The sequence below is a fragment of the Eulemur rufifrons genome, chromosome 19 (genome assembly GCF_041146395.1).
Source record: "Eulemur rufifrons isolate Redbay chromosome 19, OSU_ERuf_1, whole genome shotgun sequence".
Classification (NCBI taxonomy): Eukaryota; Metazoa; Chordata; class Mammalia; order Primates; family Lemuridae; genus Eulemur; species Eulemur rufifrons.
In genome coordinates, this window is record NC_091001.1 from 81,454,965 (window position 1) to 81,467,406 (window position 12,442).

The 12,442-nt window shown below is 42.6% G+C and overlaps 1 protein-coding gene across 1 annotated transcript in view; it reads right to left on the reverse strand.

The window, feature by feature from the left end:
- The window catches only part of CAMKMT (calmodulin-lysine N-methyltransferase), a 326,819-nt gene that overhangs the window by 5,679 nt on the left and 308,698 nt on the right, over positions 1-12,442 (reverse strand). The window contains exons 9-10 of the mRNA XM_069494781.1: positions 11,079-11,142; positions 344-475 (exon numbers count right to left, since the gene is read on the reverse strand). Coding sequence (XP_069350882.1) covers positions 344-475; positions 11,079-11,142 — 196 coding nt within the window. The remainder of the gene's footprint in view (positions 1-343; positions 476-11,078; positions 11,143-12,442) is intronic.

Consider the following 12,442-nt stretch of genomic DNA (forward strand, 5'->3'; position numbering starts at 1 on the left):
CTACTTAAAAGCCGAAAGTTTTTCATTAAAATATAAATGCATGTTTATCATTCATTCTATGCCACCTCCCTTTGCATCCTACAAATTAGTCTATTATGAATGAAAAGATTAGTTTGTTTCAGAGAAAGAAGTAAACAGGAATGGTTTCTGTGAAATCCTTCTAGACATGCAAAGATAAAAGATGGCTTTACCACACAAAATAATCAGATACAAATAGCTGTTCAGAAGCAACACACCTAAGGAGTACTTTAATCAAATATTTAGGTTACCTGCCAAAAAGACTATGATCTCTTCAAAATGCAATGCGGATTAAAGTGTTATCTAACACAAGCAGAAAACTAACCTTGGAGTGGAAGTTTGAAATGTGTTCATCATAATTTTCATGTCTTTGGATAGAGAAACCAGCTTTTTCAGCTAGATTGCAAAACTGGTTTAAAGTATTCCCTCGGCGTGGGGCAAATACCATTGCTTTCCCCTAGAACATTAAAAAGGAAATTCACACATTTTAAAATTGGAAGGCAACCAAACATAACAGACATTGGCCAAAGCATTTAATGTACTGCTCTCAGACAGAAATACTCAATTGTTCTTGAGATGTCCACACAGGATGGGTATTCACAGTGAGAATAATTTCCAGGATAGATATACATCAAATAAGAAAAAAAAAAATTCATGTTCAAATGTCCAGTTGCTCTGTTTCATCCTTTTCAAACAATGCATATAATAAACAAAATGTGGTTGAAAGTTCGTGTTCTGAATAATACCCACTGTCTCAGAGCCAATAGCTTAAAATACCTACTAGATTTTCGAGTAACTGGTCCAGGGCAGTTCCACTCACCTTGTGACTCCGTAGCACCTGCCAACACATCCGCAACACGGCTCCAGAGCAGGTGGCAGCAAATGCTTATATATGTTAGTTTATTGTGCCCTGAAAATTCAGTACCAAGAAATCCTTCATAGAGACAAATAACCACAGATCCTTTTGGGGAGTTTTCACATTTCAGTCCTGCACCAGCCTTGTCTGTGAGCACGCCGCCAGAGACAAGGCTCCAGGGTCTTGGTTTCCAACTTCACTGAATCCCACAGAAGGGTCATCGCTATAGCAAAGCTGCTCCTCACAATACTCAAATGGCTGCTTTGCAAAGAAAGCGGTATGGTGAGGGTAAACAGGCTTTTCTAATAAGCCACACAATCTTACGAGATTGTGGCAGTGGGGAGAATGGGAGGACTGGAATAAAACCTATACTGAATTGCAGAGGACTATCTGACAGGAAACTTCACAAGGACAATTTGCTAACTACTAGGTGCATGTAGATTTTCCCTCCATCTCCCAGATGTGAACAGAATGGCCAAACTTCAGAATCTCTTTTTCTTTCTATTTTTTTTTTTTAAAGATGGCTGTATGCTTCTGTTAATTTCAAGGATACACTTCACCTTTGTGAAATGTGAGGTGAAACCACTTCAGGTTTTGAAAGAATAGGGAAAACATACCCCAGTTTCTTATGAAAGGTGGTTTATCATTCATACCTACCAACCATTTCTTGAGCATCTGGTACATCAGACATGGGGCTGGGCATTCACGTACACATCATCTCCTTTAGTCTTCAAACCTCCCCATGTTGTAGGTATTAGCAGCTCTTCCACTAAATGATTAGAAGCTCCAACACTGATGCTCTTTCCAACTACACTACATCGGCTCCTCATTAGTAACAGTGATGACAATAATAACAATAGTTGCCACTGTGCTGGGTGCTTCACAAACCCTCCCTTTAATCCCCTCAATGATCTTCTCAACAACCTAGTATAGTAGACATGGCATTTTACACATGATCAAATATGCAGGGAAGGATTTGAAGACTATAAGTAGGAACTGTATAGTAGAAAAGATTGTGGACTTAAAAGGAGTCTCCACCGTTAAACAGTTGTGGCACTTCAGGACAATCAGAAACAAAAGAATCATAGAACCTGTTGAGCTAGAAGGGAACTTGGAGATGTCCAATCTCCTCCTTTTATAGATAAGAACCTTAAGCCATTCTAGCCGATCCACTGAGTTTTCTCATCCATCAAATGGGAAGAACAAAGCCTATCCTGCCTTTCTTTTCCCCCAGCACGTTGTGAGAATCAAATGAGGTGATGGATGTGAAAATAATTTAGAAAAACAAGCTTATACAGATGTAAGATTAAAAAATCCACACCTACTAACAGTGCTATATAAATTCCATTAAGTCTTTCCCCTTTCTCCCTCACTTACCTAGAAGAAAATACACCAAAACACTGTCCTGGACATCAAGTGTGTTTTCATACTGTGTTTACATAGACATGTACACACTCAGGCACATAATTATAACAGCACCAATCCTGCCACTACACTTAAGGTTCTGTCAGCTTTTCCAATATTAATTGCTATTTTCAGGCGGTTTTCAAACTTAGCAGCAAAAATTCATTTTTACGTGAAACTAGATATAATACGTGGTCTCAGCAGGAGAGCAAAAGTCTCCATTAGAAAAAAAAAAAAAGAATGCTAGTAGGTCATTTTAGTCATTTCTAAGAGCTGGCTTGCCATTTCTGGATTTTTGAATAATGGAAATTGTTATGTTTTAAAGTCACCTACAAAAATTATCTTGAAGAGTTGAAGAGTTGGTTTTCAACAGCTATTATCTAAGGTATATACCATAATGTTTGCAGGACTACAGGTTTCTTGGTTGGGCCAGTGCCTGGGTACACTAAGCACACGCTCTGCACATGACACCTTCTCGCCGGTGGGGGTGAGCTGCACGGGACTGCAACTAAGCATGTGGCATTGCTCTTTGTCCCAACATCTCTTTCCTCCTTCCCATCTCAGTTTACCTGTCCTTCCCTAACCACTCTGTCTAGAACAGTAGGCCCCTCCCCTATCACCCACACACCCCATCCCAGCTTTATTTTTGTTCTTAGCACTTATCACCACTGACACGCATTGTATCTTGTTTGTCATTGCCCGTTCCTCTGGCTGGAATGAACGCTCCATGACAACGGGATCTTCTAATGTTTTATTCACCACATTTTCTCAGTGCCTTGCATATAGTAAGCACTCAGTCAATATTTGTTGAGAGAATAAACTAAATCCAGATGTTGGGTAATTTTAAAAATGCGGGTCTTTGGGAATTTGAAGGTCATGTTCTATTGTTTATTCTTTTGAAAAGATTTTCTCCAAGAAGCTTTTACGGAGTCAGCTGCTGTGATGGAGTTTCAGAGGGTGGCATTCTGTGCACGGCGCTGTGTACCCACAAGAAAGAGAAAGAGTGACCAGTAGTTCTAATCTCTATTCAGTTATGACTTTTGTTTTCTTTTTCAGTTCATTGAATACAGATACCTTTGAGATGTGGATTAATATTTAGGAGGGAAAATAGTACATCATCTACCTCATGCAATAAATATCCACAAAACCCTACGAGTGCTGTGTTCGCCTCTCCCTGTAATGAATGGTTTCAGAAGCCCCCCGCATCCCTAGGGGAGAGAACGCATCATCTGTGGAGAATACAACCAGAGGAATATGCCTTACAATTTGGGCTGCGAAAATCAAAACAAGAAAAAGAATATACATTTCAAATTCAGTTTAGAAAAATTATTTTCAATTTACCAAAGTACAACTTTCTAAGCATTCAGTCACGGAATCACTTTAAACTCAGAATGAACGCTCAATTGAATGTAAAATTTTGATTGATGAGCAGAAATTTGAGAGAATTCATTTATCCCCGGAGAGAAGAGAGAGAAGTTTCACTAAACAACAGTGATACTGTTTACCTTGTGAGCTCAGTTGTTATTTTGCTAGACTAATCTATACTCATATATTAAAGGGTGTACACTTTTAGAAAAAATAAGTATGCTTCAGATTTATTTCAAAAGGAATATGCTATGCCAATGGAATGCCTTTATTCCTTTTTCATTTCCAAGCAACCAACTATTAAACACCAATTACATGTTTAAGCTTAGGCTTACTTTCTATTTCTTTACCTGGTTTCTGAGACGCTGCCGTCACCTGCTTTCTCTCCTTCCATTTCTCAGTCTCTCTGTCCCCTTCCTGGCTTCTCTCCCACCTGCCCTTTACTTGTCCGTGGTCCCCAGGGCTCTGCCTACTTTTTTTTTTTTTCTTCTCTCTAATTCTAGGCAATTGTACTAAAGTCCATAGCTTCAACTATTGCTTATACACCAATAACTACAAGTCTGTTACTACAGCTTTTGCTATTGCCCAGGGCCCACACCCATAGATCTCTGCATGTGGATAATCCGAAAATATCTTTAATCCATTCTGTCCAAGATGGAACTCAATATCCCGACCCCAAACCCGTACCCTCCCAAGGCACTACCAGTCCAACACAACACACACACACAGACATACAAACAGAGTACCTACTAGGTACCAGCCACTTCCGTACCTATCACCTTCAAAATGAAGCTGGAAACCTGGGAATCACGGCCTTTAAAAATCTTTCAATGCCACATCCCCCCACCTGTGTCAATGTCACGTGCAACAGATGGTTCTCAAACTGCGTTCTGAATTGTTTCAAGGGTGGCCTCGAGAGACGAAAAGGAGACCAAGACAGAGGAAGCACTAGTCTCACATCCAGTTTAACTAAAGCTGCTTTACTTTTATCTGTTTTATGATCAGGGTACTGGCTAAAAATTTTTGACCAAAAGGTTCTGCCATTTACCAGGATTTAAAAACGACTGGCATGGGTCCCTCCTTCTTGGAATGGCAGGCAAAGCCCACTTTGACATGACCCATGCCTTAATCTCTAGCTGCTTCTGCCACTCCCTGTGACTCGCCTTGGGCTGTGGGTAGACCTCTGATACGTTCTTTCACATATCCCCATATCTTCAAACATGCAAGCATTCTTTTAGGGTGGAATGCCTCTCTTACCTCCAGTTCTTTGTCTGTCTGATGATCTCTTATTTGCCCCTCAGCACCCAGATTAGATGCCCTGCCCTGTGATGCCTCTGCTGGCCTCTCTGGCCTCCACCCTGCATTCCTCCCCCCGGTAGCCACTCCCACTCCCTGCCTCATGGAGTTCCCCCACCTCTGCTATTCCCTTGACACCTGCTGGGCCAGGAGCTCCATCAGGGCAGGGTTATGTTATATCTTCCTCCACCAGCAGGTCCTAGCACAGTGTCTGCATCTGAGAGGCACTCAATAAATGTTTGTTGAGTGGATCTTTCAGTGAATGTCCATTCAATTCCCTCTTCTCGACTTTCAGGTCTCCACTAGCTCTTAAATGGACGTTTCCAGGTAGAAGTTGGTCTATGCTGGACCTCTAGGGAGCCTTGCTGCTTTCAAGCTCTCTCTTACTCCAGCCCAGCCTTTATGCTATGACCAGAGTGATCTTTCTAGAACCCACATTTGACCACACCACTGCTCAAAAGCTTTCAGTGGCTCTCTGGTACCCATGTGACAAAGCCCAGTCTCTTCATCATCATGTCCTTGGCCTTTCATAACTCTGTAACCTCATCTCCTGGCCCTCTCCACCCCTAACCTCAAAACCACACAGACAGTCTTACATACCAGCCAGAGCAAACTTCTTGTTGATCCCAAAACACATCATGCTTTTTCATACTTCACGCATGGGAACATGGTTCCCTCCATCAGGGATACTACCTTCTGTCCCCTTCCTCCCAGGCTTAGAGTGTCCTTATTACTATTTGAGGCCAAAGTCAGATACCACTGTCACTAGGGAAGCCTTCCTCATGCAGTTAGTCAGTACTGGTGCTTTCTCCTGGGACCTCTTTTCTAGGACCCACTGTATTGCACTGTAATTCCTGGTAGCTCATGTTCTTATGTGTCCTGGTGAACTATGAGTCTCACGGTGCTCCTGAGTCATGTTTATACTCCTACCCCACCTTCCTCAGCAGATAGTAGCTCAACAAATGTTCAAGACAGAGTCCAAACCCTTGAGTATCTCACATTCTATTGAAGGTTTATATTAGGAAGATGCACAAAGCAAATAAAAATAGTACCAGGCTGTGTTACATCTCTGCAGCCAGATTATAACTTCCTTAGGAGCAGAGATTCTACCTCATGTCTTGGTATTCTCTGCTGAGCACACAGTACTGGACATGCTGCATCTGCACTTGGGTGGACTTCAGAAAAGGACTTCTTAGGGCTAGACCCCTGCTCAGAGCACCTTAAAACCATCTGGGGAGCTCCCTATTGCTACAATCCCTGTTTCAAGGGCACTCCTACAACCAAGTGAGCTAGCTTTGCACCAAGAACAGGTGAGGATCTGCTGGGCCTCCGAGCCAGCAAGCAAATAATAACCCAAGTGTTCTCCAGCACCACACTGATCCCACGCACACGAGGCAATCTCCCTGAAACAAGCAAAAGCAGATGTCTGTACAGAGGCGAGCAGAGATGTTAGATTTTTTAAAAAGATGAGAAAGTCTATCAGTAAAATGAAATTGCTCTTCTAAAACAAAGAGTCCATGATTTACATTTATAGCACTCCTTGGATATAGCCAGGACTCCAGGAATTTGGTGGTCAGTTAGGGCCAGTTTCTGAAGAAAGTGAAATGAATTCCACAGTGATCTTTTCGAATTCTTGAAGATCGGTCAGCAGTGATAACAAGCTGGAAGGCTGTCGAGATTGCACCTCCAGACATTTCCTCGTGGTCCTGAGTAAACTCACACTGCCCGGCTGGCTCGGCTCTCCTTCCTCTGCCCAAAGCCATTTCAGAGGAATATTAGTGGATATCATTTGTTGGTTGTCATTTCTGGGCAAAAGTTCAACTTGGAGGCTGCTGTGGCTATATTTTAAATTACATTTGGGTCCTCTGATATTGGACATTGCTGTTGTCAACGGACTTTAAGGAACACAATAACAGACAGTCACCCTATCAATCATCAGCAACAAGAAGCCACTCATCACAGGGAAAAGTGGGAGGGGAGCATCGCTTCTTGGAATGAGTAAAATTTGCTGATTTCATTCCTTTTTAATATCTATTCTATTCTTTTCATCTTTTAAGTTTGCTAGAGTCCCTGGTAGTATTCTGGCAAGAGTTAACCATCTTTACAGTTTCTCTAAACTAGTACATTAAGGAAAGTTTCCATTTCAGGTGGTGGCAAACATTTCTTGGTGAAATTTGGGGCTTTCTGCAATGACTGTCCGAATAGGTGCCTGTGTGGCTAAGAATTTAAGCTTAGCCCTGGGATTTGACATTGCCCTTGGGCTAAGCAAGGAGCCCACCCTGGTGGCTAAGCTCTTGCTGGGGGCCTGTTTCCCTTCAATCACCTTCCTTTCTATCTACTTTCTTTGCTTCTGGACCCTGTGACCCCAAACAACTGATTTGCTCAAGCTGGAAATCAAGCACCACCACACTTCCCCCAATGGCAGAATTCATTTCTTTCCACAGCTTGACACTTGAACCTTCATGTTGCAATTATTTCACTCTTGCTGATGTTGTAGTACTCTCTCCCCCCACTCTCTGGGGACTGTCTGTAGGAAAAAGTGTCATCTTCATCCAGGTAGACAATCCTCCCGGCACCAGTGAGGGCCTGCTACAGGTATTCAGGACATGTGTGTAGGGGAGATGTAGAATGCCAGTAACATGCAGAAATTCTCAAAGTCCAGGTCAAGAAAATGGTGTCTTCCTCTCCTGCCAGCATTTCTCCAAAAAAAGTGCTTGGAAAGAGTCCCCGCTATAGTCCGTATTCACCCAATCAGAAAGTCTCTCTAGTTCTGCCAGGTAAGAAGAGCTAACATTGAAGAGATATGCAGAACCAATCAGGTACATTACAGTGCATTCATGCCCCATTTTACAGATGAGAAACTGAGGCTCCCAGCTTTGAATACAGTCACTTGCAGAGCCCAGATCTGAGCATAAGCTTTCTGCCTCCAGGGCCCAAGTATATCTTCTCTCTGCAAGGAGGACTAAGGATTTTAGAGCTGAGAGAACTCTATGAGAGATAGGTGAACTCCCTCACTCTCCCTCCTTGGGGAAAATGGAGCAAGAGACAGTTTCAGACCCTGTTATTGTCAGACTGGGCCCGGAATTCAGGCATTCCATCAGTCAGGCCTCCTGTTGCACCAGGCACGTGCTGAGCATTTACATATGTAAATATTTAACACCAGCCCACAAGGTAGGAATAGTTTGGCCTTTTTACAGGTGAGGAAACTCAGGCTCAAAGAGGCTAGGTTGTTAGTGTAGACCTGGGTTTTGTAAGCAGATTTGTCTAACTCTTTCCACCCACTGCACTTTGCCGTCAGAAACTGGAGCCATGCTATGAACTTGAAGCATCAAGTTTTCGCTATATATCCTGAGAACTTGCTGTGTTTGCACTGAATCACCAAGAACTGAGGATCCACCAGTGCAGCACCCCCCCCCCCCCACACACACATTGTTTCTTTATGAGTCTCTTGTGGCACCTTCAGTCTCTGGACCACAAAATCATGGAGCAGTTGTCTGAGCTCAAGAGAACATTAAAGCCAGTTTTAATCGTAATGGAGTAAAACCTTGAATGTTATCTCAGCTTTGGACTGTGATTTCCACACATGCACATACACTCAGCAGGGGCAGATCTTTTGGAACCAGAACAGCCAGCCCTGAGAGCCAAGAGGAAGAAGAGCCTAGTTTTTCCTCTGGTTACCCCCAAGCTTTGGGAACACTTCTAGGCCACCAGCACAGGATGTGGAACTGCTGAGGTTCACTGCCAAAGCCTGCACGACCCTTCTATGGGCCATCTGGGTGGAGGCCCAGGGAGTGCAAGTTCCTGCCTTCTCAGTCCTCCCAAGGGGAATGAGCTTCCTGGGTGGTAATTTTGGTATGTCCACATGCCATCCACCGCTGGGCTTTCCCCTCTGACGGTGGGCACCTTACACTTTAGGCTAGAATACCCAGCAGCCTTGGGTATCAGCCATTCCACCATGGGCCTAAGTGAGGTGCCTTCTCCCCTTTCTAATGCTGTAGGTTGGTGTGAGCCCCTCTGATTTGCCTTCCTGTTCCTCATACAGCATGAGTAAGGACCACCTACTCTAGGGCCGTGCCCCATCCTTCTCTGGGCTAAGGCTGAGTATCGACTGTCAGCAGGAAGGCTGTTGTGTGGAGCCACACTTCAGACAGAGGGGAGCGTGTTCGGGGTTTATTAGAGGGTACAGAAGAGCTGCTAGAGATTCCAGTCCAATCTGCATTTAGGTCTGTTCATAGCTTGGGCAGTTTTCTATTGTAAATCATCCAAATGATTTACAATAGATCCTAGGTAAATCATGCAAATCTGCTGCAAAATGGAGTATTTGCCACAAATAGGCTTTGAAGGGGTATTGGTGATGAGTGAAGTACTGTTTGTACAGTGTGAGATCCGGGAGTCTTTGAAAGCATTGTATTTATGTACGATACATTTTCATAGAGGCCTTTACACCCAAGAATCTCAGTGCCCTCCCTGAAAATATGGTCTTGCAAATGCTCACAAGAATCACCCAAGGCTAACAGGGGGATGAAGAGGCCCCAAATTCTTTCTTCTGCCTTCAACTTGGGCTGCCTACTCAACCATGCAGCAGGTATCAACAGCTTGGGACATGCCTCTTCCTTGCCTCAAGACCTAACCACCCACTTCACAGGAGGAACTGAGAAGGCCAATTTTATTTTATTTTATTTATTTATTTATTTATTTAGAGATAGTATCTTGCTCTATTGCCTGGACTAGAATGGAGTGGCATCATCATAGCTCACTGCAACCAAAAACTCCTGGGCTCAAGCGATCCTTCTGCCTCAGCCTCCTGAGTAGCTGGGACTACAGGCGCATACCACCATGCCCGGCTAATATCTTTATTTTTTTGTAGAGATGGCATCTCGCTCTTGCTCAGGTTGGTCTCGAACTCCTGGCCTCATGAGATCTTCCCACCTCAGACTCCCAAAGTGCTAGGCTTACAGGCGTGAGCCACCTTGCCCAGCCTGAGAAGGCCAATTTAATTGAATTGATTGCCACTTATAAAGCTGTGGTTACTCCTCTGAGAGGCCTATTTAAAGTTTCTGAGCTATATAGAGATAGCAAAATAAAAAGCAACAGTGTAAGGCAAAGGACGATTATCAAATTGCTCTGGGAACCTTCACTGTGAAAAAGATATAAAAGAAAGATTGAAAGGTATTGGTCTATAAGGCTCACTGAGGTCAGAAGACTAGAGTAAACCTTCTTTTAAAAAAGACTTTGAAAACAAAACTTTAGAAAATGCATGTGTGCACACACACACACACACACACACTGCAGTCTTCTTGGATAAATGTGAGTTTCTGTCTTAGATTACATTAATACTGTTCACCTATTTTAAATTCCCATGGCACAGCAAGAGTCTTATGTACTTATGAGATTTTTTTTTTTTTTTAAATGCATGAGCTTAAAACTAGTTTTCTTACTTTAAATAGATGTATATTAACTCTCCGTTTAGGCTGCAGGACCTCCTAGCTTAGTATAACAGCCCAACAAAATAGGAGTGGATACAAACTCTGTAATTTACTCACAGGCATAAATGGATATATAAATGTAAAAATGTGCACAATATTTTATGCCATGCTTGGCTTCATTGTGACCTAATGTTTATAATATGTAAATAATGGCCTCCTTTTAAAGCAAAGAACTTTTAATATACAGATTCATCTGAAGTCCTTTTTTAAAATATAAACAGAAATAAAAAAAAAAAGTATTCTTTTGCAATAAATAAATACCCAATGACAAAGGTAACCATTGAAGGGATTAAAAATGACAGAAGTCAACAGAAAACTTTCAATATCATACTTCCACTTTAATATGAAGATATTGTTATCAAAGGAAAAGACTCAAGAAATTCTTTGATAAAAATAATCTCACACTATCTTTGAAGCAGTTTCATTTATTTTACTACCCACTGTGTTTCTTATCAGAAGGCCAAGGGTAAGAAGTTTCCTAGTTATGATTAGGAAAGAATCTGATAGATCAGAAGACCCAATTGAAGTTGGACATAATAAGTATTAAAGTATTACATGACATTAATCCTGCCATTCCATTACTCTCTCCATCTTTGTGCATAGACTAATTATTCTGTATCCAGTGTTCAGAAGAAAAATAGAAACGTACTTACCCTGGGCTGGAGTAATCTCTTTACTGCATCAACAAGGCTGGCTCTGTACTGGTCCAGAAACAGGCTGACATTGAGAAGAGAGCAGAATCCAGATTAAACTAGGTTTTCAAGTCTAAGATGCTAATAGAGATAAGTACAAGGCCAGTGACACATGTTCACCCAACACTAAAAAAGAGAAATAATTTCCTACCATTCAAAAGTTTCAATGAGGGAAAAAAAAAGAAGAAAAATATTGTGGTCAGTATTATCCAACTAAAGTCATCAACATGCAATGGGCCAGGATTCACACATGACTGGGCCATGTATTAACATTAAAGGGACAATCTCTCCCATCCAAGTACTAATGAGGCCTAACCCTGCTTAGCTTTGGAGGTCAAATAAGATTGGGCCATGGTATGGCCATAGACATAAGGGGACAATTTCTAAACTGTTGTTTGAGGGAGTCATCGGGTTGGGTGAAGCACTCTGGGCACTTTCCATCATTAGAGCCCAGTCCCTGTACACCTGTGCCCTCTGCCTGCCCAGGGTGCTGTGAAGCTGCCCTCAAAAAACAAGCTACCAACCCTATTGCACCCAAACCATAGAACAGATCTCAGGGGGTAATGTTTTTTAGTGACTAGGAACAGCACTGAGGTTAGACTCAACCCATGACCTAGGAGTGTATGGCTCCAAAAACAAAGAACAGGCTTAGGCAATATGTCACAGAGACCATGGTAACTCTGGAATTTTTCTCCCTTGACCTCCATGTTAACTTATTTTCAGTTCACTTTGGTTTTTCATTTTTCTCCTTTGGTCTTTAAAGAATTTCTTTTGGTGCTCTGTCAACCCTTGGGTTGGGTCATTCGGACCCTGTCTTCAGTAGGCATTATCACTAAACCTGCCGGTGCCTTGAGCTTGGACCACCAGCATCCAGAACTATGAGAAATAAACTTCTGTTCTTTAGAAATTATCCCGTCTGTGGTATGTTGTTATAGCAGCAGAAAACAGACTTGTCTTAGCTGGATTTTTAACAAAGCCAAGGAAATGTTCAATGGGTGAGGTTGGGGTGGAGGCAAGTGGAACCATCTAGAGCTAAAGGGATCCAGAGCGGAGCTGGCTGCCAAGCACCTTGGGGTCAGGCCACCCCTGGAAAAGGTCATCCGTGCACAGCTAGAGCACTCTGCCAAGAGAAAGCAAAGCTGCTAGAGTCTGCCAATGACAGTCATTGGTGGAGACCACTTTTTTCCGAACCTCATATTGGGATATATGATCTGATGAATATGAACTTAGCAGCTCAGAAATTGCAGCTGAATCTTGGAAATCTGAACAGTCCTGGAATACCCAGGATGTCTGGTTGCCAAAGCCATGGCATATAGAGCCATGCA